The sequence below is a fragment of the Narcine bancroftii genome, chromosome 1 (genome assembly GCF_036971445.1).
Source record: "Narcine bancroftii isolate sNarBan1 chromosome 1, sNarBan1.hap1, whole genome shotgun sequence".
In the NCBI taxonomy this organism is placed as follows: domain Eukaryota; kingdom Metazoa; phylum Chordata; class Chondrichthyes; order Torpediniformes; family Narcinidae; genus Narcine; species Narcine bancroftii.
Genome location: NC_091469.1, coordinates 375,230,120 through 375,254,970, shown reverse-complemented (window position 1 = coordinate 375,254,970; position 24,851 = coordinate 375,230,120). Strand labels below are relative to the sequence as shown.

The following is a 24,851-nucleotide window of genomic DNA, read 5'->3' as shown; positions in this document are numbered from 1 at the left end:
CTGCCTTATATCTAATGACATTTTTTTAATGTTAGGTAGCCCCCTCCTCCATCTGGTTCCACTGTTTCCATCCTGTCTTCACCTACTCCAGAACTCAATTTCCTCTTCAACTTCCCTTCAACCCTTCCCCATAGTTTCTCCCACTACCTGTCTCTCTCTCACCTTCTGACCTATTACATCTGGGCACCTCTGCACTTTTTTCCACCCCTTTACACACTTTGGTCTCAATAAAGGGCCTCTGATCTGAGTTTACCGATGTCAGTCATGTCTCTAAAGCTTTAATATCCTGGGATGGCAGTAGATGTATCCAACTGGTCATCTTGCTCTTAATCTCCAACTCTTTTAGGAATGAGAGACACACAGGACAGAAACAGGCCCTTTTGTCCCTCCAGTCTGTGCTAGCCATCATGCACTAATTTTTACTCACATCACTTTATGCTCCTGCCATTCTCATCAACTCCTCCCTATTTCTACTTCTCACCTGCACACCTTCACAGTGGTCAATTAACCTACAAACCTAGACATCTTTTAGGATGTAAAGGGAGGGATCTAGAGAGGAAACCCAAGTACTTGCAGGGGAGACATACACATACTTAATGAAGAAAAGTTCCAACTACATTCTTAGCAAAGAACGTTGGAGATATTCAGCAGGTCAGGCAGCATCTACACAGGGAGGAGGAAGGCTAATGGAGGGTGGAAAACTTCCATGAGAATGAGTAAAAGGCAGAAGTCAAAGCAATTAGGAACTCTTGCCATTTTTGATTTACATTCTTCTATGGTCCCCAGCCTATCATGGATCTGAACTCTGTTTTGCTTCTCCCCTTCAACTTACACTTGCCTGATTTCTAACCTTTTTATGTTTTGATGATGGGTGTTTCACCTGAAACATTATCTGTGTTTCTATCTCCACTGATCCTGGCCCGCCTGCTGTATATTTTGAGTGTTCTGTTTTTATTTTGAGATTCCAGTGTTTTACTGATTTTCAGCTCAATGTAACGGGACTGCTGCCCACACACTGAGGTACCTGATCCAGCTGGATAGTGGCATATAGCAGTGAAGGGGGTGAAAATGAGCAAAGTGGGGCAACATGGGCAAAAGTTTGCAATACACAAATGTGCTGGAGAAACAGCCGATCACACAGCATCCATAGGAAGTAAAAGGGTAACCAACATTTTGGGCCTGGGGCTTTAGTCAGGAATCAGAGAAACAGGGAGACACTTGAATAAAAGAGTTTGGAGGGGGAGGAGCGAGAGACAGGGAAGATGAGAGAAGGGAAGAAAGGGAAGGGGGAGGAGCACTGTATCATGGTGAATATAGGTGGGAGGGTGAAGAAGATGAAGAAGCTGTGAAGAGATGGGTGAGAGGGCAGAGGGATAAGAAGGGTAGTTCTGATAGGGGAAGGAAGGGAAGCAGTTGGAGAGCTAGAGGAAAGACGACAGGAATGGGGAAATGAATGAGAAACCGGGGAGGAGCTTACCACAGATTTGAGAACTGTAATGTCCCTGGGAATCTTCAGTTGAGGCAGTTATTACAAAGCTGTAATCATTGATGAGTTTTCAGGCAAGTAAACCAAATGAACTTTGAGGTTTGCTTAAGTGGGGTTGAGAACCATGATCACAGAAGAACATCATACTTTCTTTGAAAAATGCCATGGTATATTTTATATTCACGCGAATCAGTGATTGTCACCTCATCTGAGAGGCAGCTCCTGGAACAAGGCAAGAGTGCTTCAGATCTTCACCCAGTTTGCATCTTTAAGTTCAGTGGTGAATCTTAACCAAAGGGGTCACGAGGCATGCTGCTACCACTGGGCTAAAGCTGGCAAACTCACTGTCAAACTAAACAATAAAATGCTTAGCAAAAGCTGCATAGAAATTGAAGCCTTCAAATCATTTAGTAAGAATGAGATGAGGCAGATGGGACAAGCTGCCGAGGAGATTAGAGAAATGGGAATTATTTGTGCTGGAGTGGTTAAGGAGAGAGTTTTATTTATTAGTAACAAATCACTGAAGAGGGAAAGGAAAGACTTCATTGAGATTGTTAAGAGAGTTGTTAAAGGGAAAATAGTATTTTTTATTTACTTGTTCACAGTTGTGGGCACCTTGGTGTTTAGTAAGAGACAGTGAGTCTGGATGTATCAGCCAAGCAGGTTGATTGTTCCTGGATGGTGTTGTGCATCCTGGGTGTTGCTGGAGTTGCCCTCATCCAGGCAAGAGGAGAGTGTACTTCTTGGTGCAAGGCCTTGAAGGGTCACTTGCTGCAAAATAATGCAGCCTCTGTCATGTTGCTGCATTTGTCTGGATGTCCAATAAGTCACCAATCATCGTGGACCTCAGACTTTAAGGGTGGAAAATGGAGTAATGGAAGTGGTGTTGAATATCAAGATGAGATGGATGGATCTCCTGTAAGTAGAGATGAACATTAGAAGGTATTTGGGAGTGCAAATGTTACATGCTACCATTGGGATGGCGTCTCACCATTGTCTAAGTTGAGTTGCCTTCATGAAAGGGCTACTTCATTATCTGAGGAGTTGGAAATGCACTTGAAAGTTATGCAATCAACAGCCAACATCTACCCTCCTTACTTACGATGAGCAGATGATTAATGAAGGAGCAGTGACCCAGAGGGCTTCAATATGTTGGCAATGGGCAACTTTTGAAAAGGGGGCATGAACAGTTTGATCTCTGTTTAACCCACACGTCATATCTGCTGTAAATCAGGCAATATTGTTTAGTCTCATGATGTAGACAATTTACTGATTTTTCTCCATAGCGAGGAATGAACAAGAAGAAGAGGAGGAAAAGCGAGAAATTAAAAGACGACTAACACGGAAGGTGAGTTGCAGCAATTTGATTTGGACTCTTTGGTACAGAGAAATATGCAAGTCACAGGCAGTGAACTCAACAGCATGCAAGTTGTTTAATTCACTCAGTGTCACAAACCTTAGTTTTCAGAACTCATCCTGACAGATTTTGAACTGCACTTCACCAGTTTCACTAAAAATTAATTTTTTTAAATTTAGGTCTACAGCATGGTAGCAGGTCTTTGTGGCTCACGAGTACAGGCCGCCCAATTACACCAATTAACCAACAATCCCCATATGTTTTTGGAGGGTGGGACAAAACGAGAGCGCTCGGAGAAAACCCACGCAGAAATGGGGAGAATGTACAAATTAATTGCAGACTAGAACAAATTTGAAACCAGAATGTGGATGCTGTAATAATATTGCACTAACTGCTACACTAATCATGCCATCGTATTCTTTTACATAAACTCAGATGCTTTTGTGTTGGGAGGGTGAAGTGTAAGCTTGATGTGAAATTGGAACAAATTCTCCCAGTACTCATGGTGACTGCAGGGATCTGTTCTGGGACCTCTGCTCTTTGTGATTTTTTTTATATGTGACTTGGATGAAGAATTGGATGGATGGATCAGTAAGTTTGTTGATAATACAAATGTTGGAGGTATTGTGGATAGTGTAGGTTGTTGTGAGTTATAGACAGGATGCAGGGTAAAGAGAAGAAGCAGATGGAGTTCAATATGGATAAAAGTGCAGTGATGCACTTTGAAGATCGAGCTGGAAGGGTGAATATCTGATTAATGACAGAATTCTTAACGCTGCCACACAAGTTAATAGGTTAGTTAAGAAGGCGTATGGTATATTTGCCTTCACTAGTCAGTGGATTGAGTTCAAGAGCTGTGAGGTAATGTTGCAGATCTATCAAACTCTCATTAGACCACACTTGAGGTATTGCATTCCATTCTGATTGTTCCATTATAGGAAGTATGCAGATACTTTAGAGTGGGTGTTGAGAAGATTTGCTAGGATGTTTCCTGGATTGGAGAACACCTTATGAAGCAAGATTAACAGAGCTCGGGCTTTTTTCTTTGGAGCAACAAAGGATGTGAGGTGACTTAACAGAGATATAAAAGATTATAATGGGCTTAAACAGAGTGGACAGGCAGCAACTTTATCCTGGGGTGATAATAGAAAATACCAGGGGACATCGGTTTAAGGTGAGTGGAGGAAAGTTTAGGGGAGACGTCACAGGTAAGTTTTTTGTACAGAGAGTAATGGGTTCGTGGAAGACTTACTGGGGCTGGTGGTGAAGGCTAGTACGATACGGATATTCAGAAGAAACTTAGATAATCACATCGATATAAAATAGAGAGGTATGAGTGTGTGGCAGGGAAATTTAGATTGTGGTAGAGTAGGTTTTCATAGGTTGGCTGAAGGGCCTGTAGTCTGCTGGAATATTCAATGTTCTTTGAAATTCTTGAAGTCAGTGCTGACCATCAAGGGGGGAAAGGCTTTTGTCAAGAGATGAGGTGTGTTTTGCTCTTCAAACAGCAGATGCTGCAAATCCAAATATGATGGTAACAGGTCACGCAGCATCTGTGGGAAGAGAAGAAGGACTAACATTTCAGATCATAGAGTCAATGGCAATGGAACAGGCCTTTTAGCTGAACTCATCCATGCTGGCATTCTGGGCTCATTCCGTTTATCTCCATTTGTTTTGTATCAATCTGAACTCTTCCTATCCATATACTGTATCTGTCCAAGTGTGTTTTGACTCTTGAACAGCACTGGAGATATCCAGATTCTGCCCACAATTCTGGTGAAGAGTCTTTGACCTTAAACATTACCTCTGTTTCTCTTTCCAAATATGCTGCCTGAGTATTAAGAGGATTTTCTGTTTTTATTTCATTCGAGCAATGTAGCAAGCTAAGGATGGATCACAGATTGAGACAATTAATGAAAATGCTAAGCTCATGGTCACCCCTGTGGGTGAGTGGAGATGTTCACCAAAGTTGCTGTCAACTTGCATTTGATCAACAAGAACACTTTCATGGATTGGACAGAACAATAAATCGTTGCCTCAGGATCTGTGTGGGGAATGATGCTGGGTAGAGGACCACGTTAGGGGTGACAGGAGGTTTGTAAAACTGTGAAGGGCATGGCTTACAGTGTTTTCCCAAGTTTGATCATTGTAGAGGACCCTGTGTGCAACTTTTTACACTCAGAGGATAGTCTATATCTGAAACACGGAGCCAGAGGAAGCAGTAGAAGTGGGTATAATTTTAAAAAGTTCAAAATTAATTTGGACAAATTTATGGATTGGAAGGGTTGAGAAGAATATGGGCCAAATTCCAGCAAATGGGATTTAGCCCAGAATGCAAACTTGGTCAGCATGAATGAGTTGGCCCGAAGGACCTGTTGCATGCTGTCAATGTGAAATGCTCTAGCCAGTCATGAGGAGGATCTCTTTCGGAAGGCTGAGAGGGAGGGGAGAGAAAGAAGTGCCTGGTCAGGGCCAGGCACTGCTAACAGTGGGAGGATAGTCAGTTAAATGTGGTGGCTGTTGGGATGGAAGTTGTCAACAGAAAAGAATATCATAGTTCCAGAATGAAGAGGAAGATGTGAGAATAGGAATTAACTGAACACAATTCAGGATATAGTCAACCTGTGCCGAAGAGAACTTTAATTGAAGTTAGAAAATGCAAGTAAATGGAATGAAGTAAGTGGCAGATTTCAGAAGTATAAATCACTTGGGAATAAGTAGACTTAGTGTTGGATATCCTCAAAGGTGGAGAGCGTGAGGAAGCAAAGGTCGGAGACACAGAGTGTGCAGGAAAAGACAGGAGGCATCTGGAAGCGATGTTGGTGAAATGTTGACTTTGGATTGATAACAGAAAGTAGCACTGATGCAGCAATCATTGCCTTGAAAAGAAGTAAAGGGAGGGGAGATCAGAGTGAATGGGAAAAATAGTTTCCCCCCCACCCCACCACACACCCTGTCCAATAACGTCAATCATTGTTAAGACCATGATCCTTGTGAATGGGCTGGAAGAAACAAAAGGTTCATCCAGACTGGAGAGGTTAAAGGTGAAAATTGTTTATCAAGGGAGAAGTAGGAGCCCTCCTGGCTATCAGAGGTACCAGATGTCTATGGCAGAACACTGGAGGTCATTATTTGGGAAACTGGGAACTATTGGAAGAGGGCTTCAGAAACATTATGAAAAAGTGAAAAAAGGCTGAGCAAGACAAGAGAAAAACATCAGGGTCCAATGAGACAAGCACAAGCGAAAGTGATAAGTTCAACAGGTGTGTGTGTCTTGCAGAAGGGCCCAGGAGCAGGCACCACAGAAGTATGGTAGGGATGTGCATAAGGGCCACAGAACAGGCATGTGTGTGAGAACAGAAACAAGGATGTGCACCACAGAAGCAGGCATATGCGTGAGGAACACAGAGCAGGCGTATGCAAGAGGGCTGCAGGCACAAGCATGAGCATGTATGCAACAGAAGGACACGCACACATACATTTGTGCTCTGCAGAAGCAGGCATGTGCATGCGTGCCGCAGAAGCAGGTGTGTGGGGTTGGGATGAGGCGAGATTTGCACCACACACATTTTTCATTTCAGAAATAGTTGTGAGGAGAAGCTGACCAAGTGTAGATTTAACTGCTGGCAATGGATTCCCCTCAATGTCCAGCACCCTTTTCATTCCAGCAAGCAAATGGATGCAAGCTACCTCCCACCTATCTGCTTTAACTGTTGGGAGTCCTGTGGCATGGGAGAGAATGGCGAGTGTTGGTGGCTGTTATGGAGTGTAAAAGTTGGAGTCTAGGGTGTGAGACAAATATGTACATCTTGAATTGAGTTAAGGCAATGGGCATCTCCCTATTAAAAGATGCAGATTTAATCCGCTTTGTTACCTTCTGAATTTCAACCCATCTGCATGTAGTAAGTTGCAAAGTAAGAACTTTATTTGAATTATACTCTTTCTTTTCTTCACTCATGAGCATGCAATTTGAAATTCTAATATGGATAATAAATTGTATCAAATGCATCTGTGTGTTTTATAAAGCACTGAAACACAATGACTGGGCTTCCCATGATTCAAAGTAAAACTCAACCGACCTGCCTTCATAGGGTCTGTATCTCTCCATCTGCTACCTGTTCTGCACCCTCTCCAAAACCACCCCTCCCTCCTTCCTGGAATGCAGTGACCTGAACTGCACACAAGCGTTGCTCCGAAATGCTTATTTTCATATAAAATGCTGCAGTATTTTATGAAAATAATAACAATGAAATCATTGTTGACAGTAAAACTTAGTGAAAATGACAGTTCAGTGTTAGGATGGAAGAATTCAGTGGCTCCCGAACAGTAGATCAAGACTGCAATGTATGAAGGATCAGCTCAAGAGGAAAGGCAACCAGCTCAGAAAGAAGCAGATTTGGCTTTAGAATAGCTTTCACTGCTGAGTTATATGGAGAAGGGAGCAAAATTAACCTTGGTAGAATTCCACATGGTGTTATAAGAGTCCTTGGAGGTCCAAAATGGTGAGAGGGTGTGTGCACTTTTCCTTTGAATGAAATACAACGGGGAACATAAAGAGGGTGTTGTAACTGGGATGGGATGGAGGAAGTGAAGTCGGGAGGGGGTTCTTGGAATATAAGGAAGAAGGAAGATAGTAGAAGTCCGGCTCATCAAGCCCACTCCATCATTCAATAAGATCAAGGCTGATCTGGCCATGGACTCAGCTCCACCCTACCTGACTATTCCCCTATACTCTTAATTCCCCTATTCTTTTAAAATCTTCCATTGTTGTCTTAAATGCATTTACTGAGGCAGTCCCAAATGCTTCCTTGGACTTCTGTCTTGAAATAGAAGCCCCCCCTCCCCCTTTGATCCTGACTGAGGTCACAAGTGTGGGGTGCTCGTGTTTCCATAACCAAGACCATGTGGAAATCTGGCATCTTCTGCATTCATAGCAGCAATCTCGGACTCGGGTGAGGAGCTGGTGGCCTACAAGGTTGCAAGAGCCATTAGCCTTGATTGTATTGTGAGCAACCCAACTCAAAATTGAGCTAGAGACACTTGAACTTCTTCAGTTTTCTCCATCAAAGGCGAGCCACACAAACTCAGCTCAAAAGCAGCAACTTGATATTCCAAGAACCAGAATACAAGTAGAGTGTGGAGTGTTTCGAACTTCTCCAGAGTGGACAGTGCTTTACACATTTCCCTTTCAAAGGAGCTAAAATAGATTCAGTTCTCTCAGGCATGATTGCATACAAGGAGCCTGTGACATACAATGCAGAGGCAGGGCTCCGTGTCCCAGCTGTGAAACTGTTGACTACACGTTGGAGCAATCAGCTGCATGTGTGGTTGCATCTTCTCCTTGGGCTCAAGCCCACTCCCCGCAGAGGTGGCAGGTCAGCTGGACGTCTTCATGGAACAGCGCATAGGCTGAAGCCCCAGGGCCATCTCGCAACCCCCTCAACCCTCGCCCAACCCTTTGTGTCAGGACACAGCAGTGCATTTCACAAACATGCACCTTGGTAGGTTCTTGGTAGCACCAGAACTCCTCGCAGATCCATGGTGCCACTTCTGCAGCCAACAGGCAACTTCACTCGGCCTGTGGCATGAGAGCTGATCTTGCCACTTAGGTGGCCAGCTGTTTACAAGAATCATTCCCTCCTGTCCCTCTGTATGCCCCGCACCACCCTCCTTCATTTGTGAGAGCACAGTCAAGGACTGTGCACTGTGGTTAGAATGATCCCTAGTGTCCTGGTGAGGGCATGTTGCATAACCGCAAGGAGAAATTCCCACAATTCCTTCCCTTCCTGTCTCAGCCCTCTAACCGCTTCCCATCACCTCTCAGCTTCTTTCTCTTCTTCTCCTTTCTACCAGTATCAATAAGACCATAACAGAAATTAGGCCATTCAGCCCGCGGTCTGCTCTGCTATTCCATCATGGCTGATTTACTATTTTAAAAAATATTTTATTTTTGATTTTATCAACAATTACAAAATTATCATCACAGATAATTAGTTAAATGTGAATCATTAATACATGTTCCAAATATGACCCCTAGCCCCCTTCCAAAAGAAAGAGAAGGAAACAAGAGAAAGAAAAAAAAGAGAGAAGAAAAAGAGAAGAGAAAAACAAAAAAGAGAGAGGAGCTATCTAGATCTGAAATCCAATTCAACAAAGAAGAGGCCCAATTATTTTTATCTAAATTTTAATAAAAAGTAATAAAAATAGAGGGAAGAAGAATAAATAGAATAAGTATATTATTTATTAAGTATTCAAACCTATATTTTGTAAGTAAGGTTCCCATATGTACAAAAACATGTTGTATTTTTCCATAAGTTGTAAGTAATTTTCTCCAGGGGAACATAACTATGCATTCCAGTATTTCCAGGAGAGAATCAGACTTCTAGGTAACTGCAATACATTTCCTGGCCAATGCAATTTTACGAAACTCAAATTGATATTTGGACAGCCTCATTTTAATTCTTACGACCGTAATATTTCCTAAAATAAACAATTCTGGTTGTAGAGGCAATTATTTCCCAATAATTTGATTTAATAAAGCTCTCAAGTTTCCCCAAAAGGGTTTCAATTTGGAACATGACCAAGTGGAATGTAAAAAAGTACCCATTTCTTCCCCGGATCTGAAACATATATCACAAAAATTAGGATTTAATTTATGTATTTTTGGTGGAGTAAGATATAGCTGATGCAAAAAATTATACTGCACCAGCCTATATCACACAATAATTGCATTGGTCATACAGTCGTAGCATAAGTTTGACTAGGTCTTATCATTAGTAGAATCTCCATGGAAAAATTAACTCGGAAATACGAAAAGAGAGGATTACATCTTGCCAATTTGAATATTATTGGGCGGCCCAGATGAAATTTGTCATTTCCCTCTTTGATGGAAGAGACAAGCCTTCAGAGGTAGAAATTGAACGGCACAAAGTCAAGAAAAGAGTGGCAGAAGATTTTATATATAAACGGGCTGTTAATTTTATTATAACTGGAAAAGAAACACCAATAACAAAACACATTTTGAGTATCAGGATAAAATGAATAATTTAATTGGTACAAAAAAAATTACTCCAAAAACACCCTTGTTTCAGAATAGACTAAATCCTCCAACTATGGATAATTTAATTCTACATACACGGTTCCATAAAGGGGTCAGATGTGTAGGAGATTGTTATGGACAAAGGCAATTAATGTCATTTGAACAATTAAAAAATAAATACAATATTTATAACAATACAATCTTTTGTTACTTTCAATTAAGAACTTTTCTTAGAGAAGAATTAGGTCCAACTATGACATTACCAGAGTGCAGTGGAATGGAGATTCTAATTCAAAGGGGAACCACAAAGAAGTTCTTATCAGTTATGTATTCTTTAATCCAACTGGGTACTCCTAAACGGGAGTTACTTACATCAAAACAAAGAAGGGAAGCTGATTTACTATTTTCAAATCCTTTCTCCTGCCTTCTTCTCGTAACCCTTGAATCCCTTTATAACCAAGAATATCAACCTCTGTCTTAAATATCCCAAAAACATGGTTTCCACAGCTGTGCACAGCAACAAATTCCACAGATTCACCACCCATTGGGTGAAGAAATTCCTGCTCAGTTCTAAAGGGACATTTTGTATTCTGAGGCTGTGCCCTTTGGTCCCAGACTCCCCCACCATAGGAAATTTCCTCTCTACATTTCTGCATCCAATAGGTTTAATGAGATCCTCCCCAACCCCCATTCTTCTAAACTCCAGTGAGTGCCAACAAAAGCTCTTATCATTGAAAACTCTTTAAGTCCACCTGCTAGCCTGTGCTCCTCCTCCTCTCTTTCCCTCCACCCCAACCTTCTAATTTGGGCATCCGCCTGATTGTCAGCATTTCTGAGGAAGGGTTCCAGCTGGATCGTTATCTGCCTTTGCTCTCCATGGATGTTGCATGACCTGCTATGTTCCTCCAGCAATTTTTGTGTATTTCGTACTCAGCCATGCACTGGTTCAATTGCAGAAGATCTGCAAATGGAAGTTGACATGGTGAATTAATAAGCAAACATCACTGCAGAAAAGTACTGAGACCGGGATAATTGCTCCTCTGATGCCATACTTGATTGAGTGCAGTCACGTGCAGTTAGTGTCAGCACCTGTGGGACGAAGCTTTCTCTCTCCTGTCTGACGAAAGTCTGGAGCAAGTAGAAGCACAGTTAGCATAGTGGTTAATGTGATGTTATTACAGCGCCGGTGACATGGGATCCAATCCGCCACTGTCTGTACATTCTCCCCATGCCTTTGTGGATTTCCTCCAGGCACTCTGGTTTTCTCCCACATTCCAAAGGCGTATGGATTAGTAGTTAATTAGGCAGTGAGGGCTTATGGGCCCAAAGGGCTGTACCACTAGAATAAAGTTATTGGTGATCTGTCAATGAATTGAGAAAGAAGCTATTCGCCAGAATGGTTGTGGTAGTCTTTCTTTCCTACCACCTCTACTGTAGACCTCTGGTTAAAATACCGTGGAGCCTGTCATTCTCTGACTCACACCATTTAACTCTGTATCCTCAGTTGATTTTCTCCAGCAACTGCTCCAGGAACAATTCATCTTTGCTTATCAATGTTGCAGGACAGCTTTCAACAATGCAAGTTCACTGCAGCTGGGCCCCGTTCCTCACCTGCTGAGCTATCCAGCCACAGAGTGGTGTGGTCTAGCTGCAGTAATCATAGAACATTACAGCACAGTACAGGTTATTTGGCCCACGATGTTGTGCTGACCCACTGTATGCACAGTAAACCTACTCAAAAAAACTAAACCTTCCCTACCACACTCATAAACCTCTATTTTTCTTGCATCCACATGCCTGTCTAAGTTTTTAAAATGTCCTTTATTGTATCAGCCTCCACCGCCACCCCTGGCAATGAATTCCAGGCACCCAGTACTCTCTGCATAAAAATAAAAAACCCTGATGTTTCGCCGAAACTTTCCTCCTCTCACCTTCTACAGATGTCCTCTGACGTTTGCTACTCTTATCCTGGGAAAAAGGTGCTAGCTCTCCATCCTATCTATGCTTCTCATAATCTTGTAGACCTCTTTTGTCCCCTCATCTTTCTTTGCTCCAAAGAGAAAAAGTCTTAGCTCAAACCTTGCCTCGTAAGAGGCATCATATCAGGGAGCAGGCAGTGGGAACTAGGGGCTGCCTGTATTACATTCAAGAGACGCGGACCCTGCATTACCCTCACCAGTTATCATATTATGCCCTCCTTCTAGGGTTTAAACTAGAATGCAGTGCACAAAGGTGCTGGAGAAACTCAGCAAGTCACACAGTATCCACAGGAAGAAAAAGGCCTGAGCCCTTCATCAGAAATCTGGAATAGCAGGGAGGTGGAAAGTAGAGCAGTAGGCCAGCAAGTGGAGGCATTGAAGGAATAGCATATGTGATTGCAAATAAGGAAAGGATCTGTAAATGAACAGAGCAAGACAGATGTGTTGAGGTGTGTTTATTTTGGGTACATTATAGGTAAGGCAGATGAATTTAGAACCTCAATCAATGCATAGAATTATGCTGTTGTAGCCATTACAGAGACTTGGTTGCAAGAGGAACACGACTGGCAGCTCAACATTCCTAGGTTTCTGGGTCATAGATGAGATGGAGATGGAAGTAAAAGAGGTAGAAGGGTTGCATTACTAATCAGGAAGAGTGCACTCAAAGAGCATCTGGAGGGATCATCAACCATGACAGTATGAGCAGAGATTAAAAAATAAGATACAATCACTTGATAGGGTTCCAATAGCCATTGAGAGATTGAGAAACACATCATGGAAAGATGTAAAAGCAACAGGGTTGGAGTACTGGGAGATTTTAATTTCCACAACATTGACTGGGACAGCCGTTGTGTCAGAGACTTAGCGTGGACAGGATTTGTGAGGTGCATTCAGGAGGGTTTTTTGAAATAGCATGCAGGTAGTCCAACTATGTAAGGAGACCATACTAGAGCTTGTACTGGGAAATGAGCCTCGCCAGGTGTCGAGCGCTTTAGTGGGAGAGCATTTTGGGAATAGAGATCACAATACATTAAATTTCAAGATGGTTATGATTCAGGATAAGCCTGGACCTTGTGGCAAAATGGGGTTGGGGGAGTGGAGTCATGACATTATTGACTCTGGGGTATTAGCGTGCCTGATAATAACACAGGCAAACCATATCTGGCATGTCAGAGTTCTTTAAGGTCCAACTCATTAAGTCCAGTTCAGGCATGTTCCAATAAGACAGGACAGATGTGGCAAGGTGAGAGAATCTTGGATGGAGAGAGGGATTGTGATTTTAGTCAAAAAGAAAAAAAGAAGCATATGGGAGGTTTAGGAACAGAAGTTTGCAGAATACACAAAGATAGGTGGAGCTGTGGACATTGTAGATGGTTCTCAAAGAATGCAACAGGAGGTAGATCTGTTACAGATATGGGTGGAGGGATGGCGTTTAATCTGGACAAGTGTGAGGTATTCACTTTGGGAGGTCAAATGTAAGGAGAATGTATGCAGTTAATGGCAGAACTCTTAAAATACTTGATGGGGTTTCAGGTCCATAGATCATTGAAAGTGCCCACACAAGCAAATCAGGTAGTGTAATGTGCTTGGCTTAATTGGGTGGCGCACTGAGTATAAAAGTAAAGAAGTCACATTGTAGCTGTGTAAAACTTTGGTTAGGCTGCATTTGGAGTATTCTGTGAAATTCTGGTGACCACGTTACAGGAAGAATGTGGTGGCTAGAAAAGGGCACAGAAGAGATTTACCAGGATGCTGCCTAGATTAGAGGCTATGAGATATGGGTGAGTTTGGACAAACTTGGGTTGTTTGCTCTGGAACATGGGAGGCTGAGGGGGAGACCATATAGTTTATAAAATTATGAGACACATTGATCGTGTCAATATTCAGAATCTTTATTCCCAGGGTAAAAATGTCAGTTACTAGAGGACATGTATTTAAGGGGAGAGCGGGACTGAAAGAAGCTACACAAGACTAATATTTTACTTAGAGAATGATAGATGCCTGGAATGGGCTGCCAGGGGTAGTAGTAGTGGAAGCATGTACAATTAAAGATGGACACATAAATATGCATGGGATAGAGGGATAAAAATTATGTGCAAGCAGCAGAGCTTATTTTGGATATTATATATGGCAGACGTAGGCTGTTTCCTTTCTGTACTGTTCGATGTTCTATATAGCTGAATTGATGGCTGATTTTACATGATCACATATTTCACCTGAAGAAAAGTTAAATTAATGAACATTTTAAGTATAATTTGCACATGAGGGATAGAGTATCCTGGAACAAGTGGCTGGGAGAGCTGGAGATATTGTTGGTGAATTCAAAAACTTCAGTAAGAGATTCAAAAGTTTTAATAAGGAGAGCAAATAAAGTTTAAACAATTGCTTGAACAGAAGTTTGATTTTCATGGGTTGAAAATTGTGATTGTTCATCTGTGACATTTGAAACTGGTGAACAGGGTTTTAATGCTGGCAGTAAATGTTTGGAAAATCTATCAACACAATTGGTTTTTGTACAGTGGGATAAGATTGTACCTTCTGGGCCTGTACATTCTCAAGATCATTTCAGAATAGGTAAATAGATGAAACTAAGTTTTAGTGATTTTATTCTGTACCCTGAAGCCCACAGTCAGTTTGGACTTTCCAATACCCTATAGCCAATGTAATACATCAACTTTAATTGTACCACCATTCAATTCTAATTACAGCACATCAAGAGCTAAAAATGTAAGCTACCTAATCAACTATTAATAACAAGTCTCTGACATGTAATTGTCTTATCACCTAAAGAATTTGATTGCTGCCAGAGTAAAAGGTGAAATTGAGTGAAGGATCTGTGTACACAATGTTGAACTGTTCATAAAACATAATTGATGGGAATATAACACCAGGGAGCTTGAGGGAAAATGATCCAAGAATAAGTAAAGATGGCTTCGGCACAGTTTAAAGGAAAATCAGGCATTGCATGAACCTGAACGTAACCTCAATCCTACCCAAGTTGAGATAGAAAGAACTTAATTTGAACAATCAACCACAGAAAATGCTGCAAGTTATCAGCATATGTGGAGAGAGACAGAGTTAGGAAGGTAAAATGATGATCCACATGAGCTAAGATCACTGCATTGTCCTAAGCTAAGAGTGAGGTCCCACAATATAAAACGTAGCACCAGGAGTAAGCTCTTTTCCTTTGGGAAAAATTATGTGCTTCCTTTGTTTAACATGGAAGACTCATTGACAGTAGGGGTATAATGACAACTGTAAAAAAATAAGTTCCAATTTAAGTTCGTTTATTACCATCTGATTGTCCATAATACAACAATGTATCTCTGGACCATAATGCACACACCTAAATGTGCAGTTCACCCTACGCATAAATGACACGTATACAAAATAAATATATATAAAAATAATTTACAGGTTTCTAGAATTATTCAACAGTCTCATTGCCTGTGGGAAGAAACTGTTTTCCAGCTTGGCAGGCCTGGTTTTTATGCTCCTGTACCTCTTCCTTGAAGGTAGTGAAAATAAAAATACCATGGTCTGGATGGTAAGGTTCCTCTATGATTCTCTGCACCCTCTATAAGCACCGCTCCCTGTAGATATTGTCGATAGAGGGAAGGGATATCCCAGTGACCCTCTCAGCAGTTTTAATCACCCTCCATACTGAACTCAGATCTGATGATTTGCAGCTACCATTGATGCAGCCAGCCAGGGCACTCTATATTGTGTTCCTGCAGAATGTTGTTGGATGGCAGCCAGTAGCCTTGCTCTCCTCATTGTCCTGAAGAAATGTAGGGGAGTGGTCCTTCATTCTCCTGAAGTCCACAATCATCTCCTTTGACATCCACATTGAGACTCGGGTTGTTGCTCTTGCACACTACACAAGCCAATCAACCTCCTCTTTGTAAGTTGAGTCATTATTGTTGCCAATGAGGCCAACTACTGTTGTGTCATCTGCAAACTTGCTAATTTTGTTAGAGCTGAATGTGACAATGCAGTGGTGAGTCAGCAGCCTGAACAGTGGTGGGCTGAGCACGCAGCTCTGAGGTGCCCCAGTGTGGTGGAGCTTGAGGTGTTTCTGCCAACTCAGACAGACTATGGTCTTTCAATCAAGAAGTCCAGGGTCCAATTCCAGAGGGGTTCTGAGTCCCACTGAGGATAATTTATCCACCAGCATCTGAGGTATGACTATATTAAATTCCAAGCATGTCCAACAGGCTGGCGTATTTCATTTTAATGTCGTCTTTTCAAGCTTAATGCCTGGTTATTGTTACAACTTGTTTTCATTTAATGATCCCAAGGCATCCTTTCTTATGTAAAGAGATGAAAACCATACATCATACCCCAGACGTTCCTTCGCATACTCTGCCCTCCTGTCCAGCATCTTCCTCTCCCTGATTTTCTACACTCCACCACCAACAGCCATGGTTTCAGCAGTCTGGATCTTGCACTTTGAATTCCTCCCCTTTCCTTTTTTAAATTTTCTACTTCTCTCTCCCAATCTTAAGGTGGCGTGGTTAGCAAAGGGCTTCGCATGATGCTATTACAGTCCCAGTGACCCATGTTCAAATCCATCACTGTCCGTAAGGCTCGTACGTTCTCCCTGAGATCTGTGTGGGTTTCTTCCAGTGCTACAGTTTCCTCCCACATTCCTAAGACATTCAGGATTAGTAGGTTGAATGGCCTGTTTCCATGCTTTATAGTTCTATGACTGAGTCATAGAAACCACTCACTCAGGGTGAGGGACAGGGCAGGTAAAATGATGACCCTTGAACTATAGAACCATTGTGAAACCCTATTTGATTGGCTGATGCTTTTACAAAAGGAAGGCTGGCATTCTTAGCTGATATGGCCTAGTCATCAAATAGGACCAAACCAATATGATTAGACAATTAGAAATAAATATCTATGATACCTATAATCCCAAATTGAATTTTTTTGGAAGTAAAACATGTGATAATGAGCAAGGCTGGCATCTTTTGGTTGAGTTGGATGCGAGAGAGAAGTACTCAGTGGTAGTGGAATAGCAGAGTATCAACAGGTGGGTATTCTACACAAAAGTCCAGAATTTGCATTTTCCGTGACCTGGGTTCAATTCTGACCTTGGCTGCTGTTTATGTGGAATTTGTACATTCTCCCTTTGACCACGCAGGTATCTTCAGGGCACTCAGGTTTCTTCTCGCATCCCAAAGGGGTTCTGGTTGGTAGGTCAATTGACTATGTTAAATTGCCCCCACATGTTAGATTTCTTGGGATGTCAGTGGATGCTTAATGGACTTGGTGGGCTAAAGAGCCTGTTTCCATGTCACCATGCCTCTGTCACCAAGGCTTGAAACAAAACACCAACCCTCAATTTGTAATATGATGGATTCCATGGCCACAGCCCACTTATTCCTATAGAGGCAGTTGTGACGGGCCCAGAGGACCCCAAAACCCAGCAGCAATAGAAATTCACCAAGACAAAAGGTTACTTAAACAAAAGTTGCTTTTAATTTTCTTTAAACATAAAAACAGGATCAAACTTCAACTTTTTACTATTAACTTAACCTTACTTAACCCCCCTTCTAATTCTAAGCATACGTGTATGTAATATGTATGTAAGTTCAGAAAAGTTCTTTGATTCACAGTCCAATCTCACTTCTCACTCCTCCAAGTTCACTGGTGTCAGGCAATTCTTATACTGTGCACAGAATTTAATATTTATGAATCTTCACTAGGCTTTGGTGCTTGAAAGTTAAACAGTTATTGCTCAGGAAGGTTCTTGTCAGTTTCAGAGAGAGAGATTTGTTACTCGTTGGACACATGCAACTGATTCCTTCCGATCAGCCACTTCGGTGTCTTGCTGAAAAAACTTGCCTCATCAGGGTTTTCCATATGATAACCTCTTTCTTTCAGGTCACCACAGAGTTCCTTTTTGTTTCCCTTATTTCAAGTGAAACATTATACAGCCTGCCATCTCGTCTTGTATAGACCACAAGGGTTCCCAACAGGCTGAATTTAGAACTCACAACCCATCTTCAAAATGGGGTTTCCAGACAAGCTTCCAAAAGCCACTGCAGAAAATTAGCAGTCAGTCTCTCTCTCTCTCTCTCTCTCTCTCTCTCTCTGTCACACTCAGAGAAAAACCTGTTTGACTCTCCCTGCTTGCAAAACCACGTGACTTTCCTAAAACAGCAAACTGCCTTCACACAGATTGCAGCACCGGATCCAATCTTCTGAGTCTGTTTGTCTGTTGCTTTCCAAAACAATAATCCATTACTCCACAGCATATCCAATTAAGTCTTTCAGCAAAGCAGTTTCCATTGTCTTTACGAAGGCCCTTTCTGTCTTGAGCAGAGATCTGGGATCTTAAATGAGATTTGTGTTTTGAATTGTTTGTTTGTGACCTACACTAAAAAAAACCCACAATTTATCTCCTTTAAAACATATCTATATAAAATACAAATAATCTGTCACACAGTCCTCATACATCCTGTCTGGAGGTTCTTCTGATTCTGTGAACTGAATGTCCAAGAATATTTTTGGACATATAGGATGATTACAAGCCCATCTGGCCTACAAGCCTATGCGCCCCCAAATACACCAATTAACCTGCAAACCCCATACATTTTTGAAGGGTGGGAGGAAGCTGGAGCACCCAGAGGAAACCCACACTGGTCACGGGAGGAACATACAACTCCTTATAGATAGCGCCATATTTGAACTATAGTCGCAGGCACTGTAATAGCATTGTGCTAAGTTGTTCAGCTCCCTTATAACTGGATGTGATAAATGGGACCCACAAACATCTCGAGTTCCCTCTATGGTATTAGAAATATTACAAGCAGGTGACTAAATATAGTATTTTCTTGTGCATCTACAATGTCAGTTTTGTTTTTTTTTAGCTTAGCCAACGGCCTACTGTAGAAGAATTGAGGGAAAGGAAAATCCTGATCCGTTTCAGTGACTATGTGGAGGTGGCAGAGGCCCAAGATTATGACCGACGTGCAGACAAACCATGGACAAGACTAACAGCTGCTGATAAAGTAAGATGGCAGGAACAAACACACAGAGGTGTTGGAATGGCAGAAGTATTGAAGATGTTTATTTGAACTAGATGTGCAGAAGTCTACTGCCAAAGCAAATTACACACTGCAATGAGTTCCATTTCACCAATCATGTTAAAATCCCTTGTTCACTGAGTTGGTGGAACCAAGGCAAGGAGCGAACATCTCAATCCCCTGAATCAGAGGTTCCACTTCGCTGATAGCGTTCAAGCCCATTGCTCACTGAAGTTAGTGGACCCTGGCCATGGAGTAAATGACCTCTAATTTAGAGGTTGAGCACTGACTGCACCCAATGAATTTTACTTCCACTAGTCCACTCTGACCTCTATCAGTGACCTATGTCTATGCTCCAGTGCATTGTAAACATAGTGCATGTGAGCATATATACACACACTCAGTCACAAGGAAACAATTTCATCACCACCAGTTTAAGAATCCGTAAATTATGTGACATTATCAATCGTCATTAAGAGAGCGGTCCTTTAGGGCGGAAGTCCCTTAGTTTCCTTAATTCCTAAGGAGTTTGTCAACTAGTCCAGGAACCAATTCCCTCTTGTTTTCCTAAGTCTTGAATGTTTCACCATCGATAAAGACAAATGTCTAGCTCTCTCAGGGAATAATCAGAAGCCTTGAGGTTGGGACAGGTGATTTCAGTATTGAGTTAGCAGTGGAGGTAATGTTGAACTGTTTGATCCCTTGCCCATTTGAGTTAATGTTAAGTGTACACCAATTTGTCACTCATATATATGAGTACATGTCCATGGAGCCCAGCACCACGAGTGCCTGGAAGGAGCCAAAATCTCCAAGCATTGATGCATTTGTACCTGCATCTCTTAAAGGCAATGGAATCTATGCCTACTCCTTGTCATACTGATGCTGCAAGGCAGGCTGCACACAGAGAGCACAGCCACAAAAGGTTCTTCCACCTGAGGTGGAGAAGTGATGGTGAGTCTTCCTTTTACAGATGTGAGGAGGTTTTATTCAGCCATGTTAAAAGGCATCCCTAATCAAGCAGAACACCAATGCGTAAAACCACAAGGTTTAAGAACCTTGCTTGTGTGAGGCAGGCTAATTGAAAACAAATCCCATCCACCTCCCATCACACTGCTTTATGCATCATCCCTTCAGCATTCAGTTGTTCTTAGTCCTGCCTGACACTTGGACTTCACATCACACTCACACTTGCCACAACCCCCAAAACATGTGCGTTCCACACACTGACAAACTTTCAGGAAACAGAGGCTCATTTTGCAATGTATTGCCAGGCACTAAAAGATTTCAGTAAACAGGAAATTCTGCAGATGCTGTGATTATAATGCAATGCACAAAAGTGCTGGAGTAACTCAGCCAGTCCCACAGTGTCTAAAGGAAGCAAAGGCTAATCAACATTTACACCCTGAGCCCTTCATCAAGGTATCAAGCTACCTCAACAAAGGGCTCAGGCTAGAAATGTTAGTTCTATCCCTTTGCTTCCTATGGATGCTTTGGGATCTGCTAAGTTTCTCCAGCAATTTTGTGAACTATATCTAAAAGATTTCACTCACCATTTCAGAAGAAAATGGCATGTAGCAAACACTGGCAGGGCAGCGTGGAGCAAGCATGAGAGGAATGGTTCACTATTGTGAGGGCAGAGTTCTGTAGATGCCACAGAGTCTTTAGCCATGGTGGGAGAATGACCATTGAAAATGATGCTGTATCTAATTACCCTCATCCCCAAATCACAGCTGTAGATGGTGCAACCATTGCAGCTTCCATTTACCATGACCCTCTTCATTCCATCAAAATATTCCAGGGGTAACCAGGCTATCACCCCCTTCACCAGCAACATCAAGCACAGATGCAGACACTGCCAGTAGTGTGGAGGGCAGCAGATGCACATGCTGAGACTTTAGGCAGGTAAAAGGAGCAGCCCAGGTCTTAACTCCCATCTGAACATTCTGATGGAAATTGGTGTGAGCACACCAGACAGGGTGCAGACCCACCTGAAAGCCTGTGACAGGATCAAGGAGCATAGAAAGTTTATTTCCAACTTTGTACAGATCTTTGCACAGAGTCTGGAGCCCATCCATTGCAGTGCAGAGACAGTTGTCACTCTATATCAACAGTTGAAGGTCAAGTCACCATTCAGCATCTGATGGGAACATCAGCTTCCATTGCAATACATAGCACCCAAATGCAGTGACGAAGTGTTGAAGGGAGGTTATGAATACTGGCTCTTTTTGTAACTCAGATATTATTGAAAGGTGTAGCAATGATCCAGTAACACTCCTCCAGCAGTTTACAAAAGTTGTCTGGGTCTGATGGGATGAATGTCTGGCTAGGTTGGGATTTATCTTTTCATATGTTGGCTGCTTTTCCAAGGTAGCAGGAGGTATAGAAGGAGGGTGTGTGTGTGTGTGTGGATGTGCATGCGTGTGTAAAACACTATTATACTTTCAACCATGGCTCTTTGACATGAAATGTGCGGCTCATGGAAATATGATGGCTGGACGAGATACCAGTGCTCCTGAAGCTACCCCAGGACACTCCAAATCCCTGATGCCAGACCAGGGGACCATGGATGGTCACAGCCAAGTTGAGGGAAGAGTGTGGGCTCTGGAGAAAATAGCCCCTGCAGAGGAACAGAGCGAGCAGCGCATGCCGGAGTCAAGTTCTCCTCACTTGAGCTGGGCCACACCACAACAAAGCATCGCCAATGTGGGGTTTGTGGTAGGAGGGTCAGTCGAAGCTGAGCCAGCAGGGAGCATCCACAGAGGACAGGGAGCTGGGGTTGGGGAGATCCAATGCCCCAAAGACAGGGTGTCTGTCCAGGCACTCTGGCAGGGGTGACGGAGATGGGGAAAAGAGGCTGAAGGAGTCCCCCGTAAGGACCTCATCCAGGCACCAAGCCAAGACAAAGCTGGAGCTGGCAGCAGAAGTGCCAGTGGCCACGGGCAAATCCTGGCTCCATTGGATGGAGAGTCAGCACCAGGCAGCTCAGAGGTACCCAGCCTCTGCTCCCAGCAGCTGCTCCCCCATCCCACTGGCAACTGGAAAGAGGGGAGTAGAGGGTTTGGTGGAGAGGAGCAGAGCATCACCCCCCCCCCCCCCCCCCCACACCACCCCCGGCCTCACCCTGCCGCATTATGGAGCTTTGCATTGGGTCACTTCCCACATAGTGCCATTGGCTGAGGACACTGAAATGGTGCAGGATCTTCAGAGATCAGTGGCAGCAGTGTTCCTGAGGAGAACACATCAGAAACAAGAGCAGGAGATGTTCATTTGGCCTGTCGACCCTGTTCCCACATTCAGTAAGATCACAGCTGACCTGGCTGTGGACCCAGCTTCACCTTTCCCCGAAAGCCCTTAATGATACAAAAATCTACCTTACTGTATCTCAAATATATTTAACGAGGCAGCCTCCTACTGCTTCCTTGGGCAGAGATTTCCACAGAAAATCAGTCAGGAGTTTGAAAATATTTGGTATGTATATGTTAACTTTTTGATTTTTGAAACTAATACAAATTTAGCAGTATAAAATCTATATACATGAATGAATATTATTACATACATATATTTCTTAATATTTATATACATTTTTGTAACAGTATGTGCATGTAAGAGTAAAAATGTGTATGTAATATTTTTTCATGGCTTCATGGCTGGAAAATGCTTGAAGCTGTCATTAAGGGTGAAATAGCGAGACATTTAGAATGAAGGGATTCCATCAGGCAGATGCAGCATGGATTCAGAAATGGCGGGTCTTGTTTGGCAAATTTGATGGAGTTCTTTAAGGATATAATGGGTGTAGCAAATAGAGGGGAACAGGTTGATGTTGTATATTTGGATTTCCAGAGGCATTAGGTAAGGTGCCGCACAAGAGATACAGATGAATGGAATCAGGGAACGTATATTGGCATGGATTGAGGATTGGTTAACTGACAGAAGGCAGAGAGTCGGGTAAATGGGTGTTTTTCTTATTGCCAGACAGTGGGAAGTGGGGTGCCGCAGGGTTCGGTGCTGGGCCCGCAGCTGCTCACTGATGATTTGGAAGAGAGGACAGAGTGTAGTGTAGCAAAGTTTGCAGGTGATGCTAAATTAAGTGGAAAAGCAAACTGTACAGAGGATGTGGAGAGGCTGCAGAAAGATATGTTTAAGTTAGGTGAGTGGGCAAAGGTCTGACAGATGGAATACAATATTAGTAAATGTGAGGTCATCCACTTTGGTAGGAAAAATATATTGAAAGACTGCAACATGCTGTAGTGCAGAAGGACTTGAGAGTGCTTGTGCATGAATTACAAAAGGTTGGGTTGCAGATACAGCAGGTTATCAAGAAGGCAAATGGGAAAGTTGGCCTTCATCGCTAAAGGAATTTAATTCAAGAGCAGGGAGGTTGTGCTACAACTATACAAGGTACTGGTGAGGCTTCACCTGGAGTACTGTGTGCAATTTTGGTCTCCATACTTGAGGAAGGATATACTGACCTTGAAGGCAGTCCAGAGGAGGTTCACCAGGTTGATCTCGGAGATGAGGGGGTTGACCTACGAGGAGAGACTAAATCACCTGTGATTATACTCACTTGAATTCAGAAAAATGAGAGATCTTACAGAAACATATAAAATTATGAAAGGGATACATAAGATAGAGGCAGGAAAATTGTTTTCACTGGTAGGTGAGACCAGAACTAGGGGACACAGTCTCAAGATTCAGGGAAGTAGATTTAAGATGGAGATGAGAAAAAAAAACTGTTTTGCCCAGAAAGTAGTGAATCTGTGGAATTCTCTGCGCAGGGAAGCAGTTGAGGTTACTTCATTAAACATATTTAAGGTTCAGTTAGATAGATTTTTACATAAAAAAAGGAATTAAGGGATATGGGGGAAAAGGCAGGTAGGTGATCAGCCATGATCACGTTCAATGGTGGAGCAGGCTCGACGGACCGGATGGCCTACTCCTGCTCCTATTTCTTGTATTCTTTTTTGTTCTTGCATTCTCACATATCTGAAATTTATCATCTGTGGTTCTTAAGAACTCTTAGTTAACTTGGCCACCCCTTGATAAGCAGTGCTTCAGAGAGGTTTACAAGCAGTTTGACTAGAAATGTGGGTCAAGGTTAGTGGAAACACTGAAGATGTTGCCTTGTCCAACTGAGAATGGAGGATTTTAAAGATGTATAAGAGAGGTGTTTAAAATAACTAAATATGCAGATGCAGTGAAGATAAACTGGCAAAAGCTGAGATACAGATGTATTGTCAGTGTACATACATGACATCACATACAACCCAGAGATTCTTTTCTCTGCAGTCGAGGCAGAATTACCACTTATTGCAATGCAAAAAAACTGACTCAACATACAAATGTAAACAAACTGACTGTCCAATGCAGAGATGTATTGTCAGAGTACATACATGACATCACATACAACCCAGAGATTCTTTTCTCTGCAGTCGAGGCAGAATTACCACTTATTGCAATGCAAAAAAACTGACTCAACATACAAATGTAAACAAACTGACTGTCCAATGCAGAGATGTATTGTCACAGTACATACATGACATCACATACAACCCAGAGATTCTTTTCTCTGCAGTCGAGGCAGAATTACCACTTATTGCAATGCAAAAAAAACTGACTCAACATACAAATGTAAACAAACTGACTGTCCAATGCAGAGAAAAAAATCAATAAAGTGCAAAAGTAACAGCCCTCAAATAAGTTCCTGATTGGTTTTATTGTTGAGGACTGTGATGATGGAAGGGTAGCGGCTATTCCTGAACCTGATGGTGTGAGTCTTGTGGCACCTATACCTCTTTCCTGATGGTATCAATGAGAACAAAGCATGTGCTGGCTGATGTGGATCTTTGATAATAGCCTCTGCTCTTGGACAGCAGTATTCCCTGTTGATGTTCTCAATGGTGGGGAGGGTTTACCATTATGTCCTGGGCCGTGTCCACTATCTTTTCCAGGG

The 24,851-nt window shown here is 42.5% G+C and overlaps 1 protein-coding gene across 9 annotated transcripts in view; it reads left to right on the top strand.

Moving 5' to 3' along the window:
• The window catches only part of phactr1 (phosphatase and actin regulator 1), a 351,167-nt gene that overhangs the window by 306,998 nt on the left and 19,318 nt on the right, over positions 1-24,851 (top strand). For 6 of the 9 annotated variants that reach the window (XR_011349791.1, XR_011349793.1, XR_011349792.1 and 3 more), the window contains 2 exons: positions 2,773-2,834; positions 18,746-18,886. Coding sequence is in view for 5 of the 9 variants with exons in the window: in XM_069913379.1 (XP_069769480.1) it covers positions 2,773-2,834; positions 18,746-18,886 (203 nt within the window). In the remaining 4 variants the exon portion in view is untranslated. Of the gene's footprint in view, positions 1-2,772; positions 2,835-4,722; positions 6,747-8,880; positions 9,086-18,745; positions 18,887-24,851 lie in introns of those variants that run through there. The other 3 variants (XR_011349795.1, XM_069913381.1, XM_069913380.1) reach the window with 3 other exon arrangements.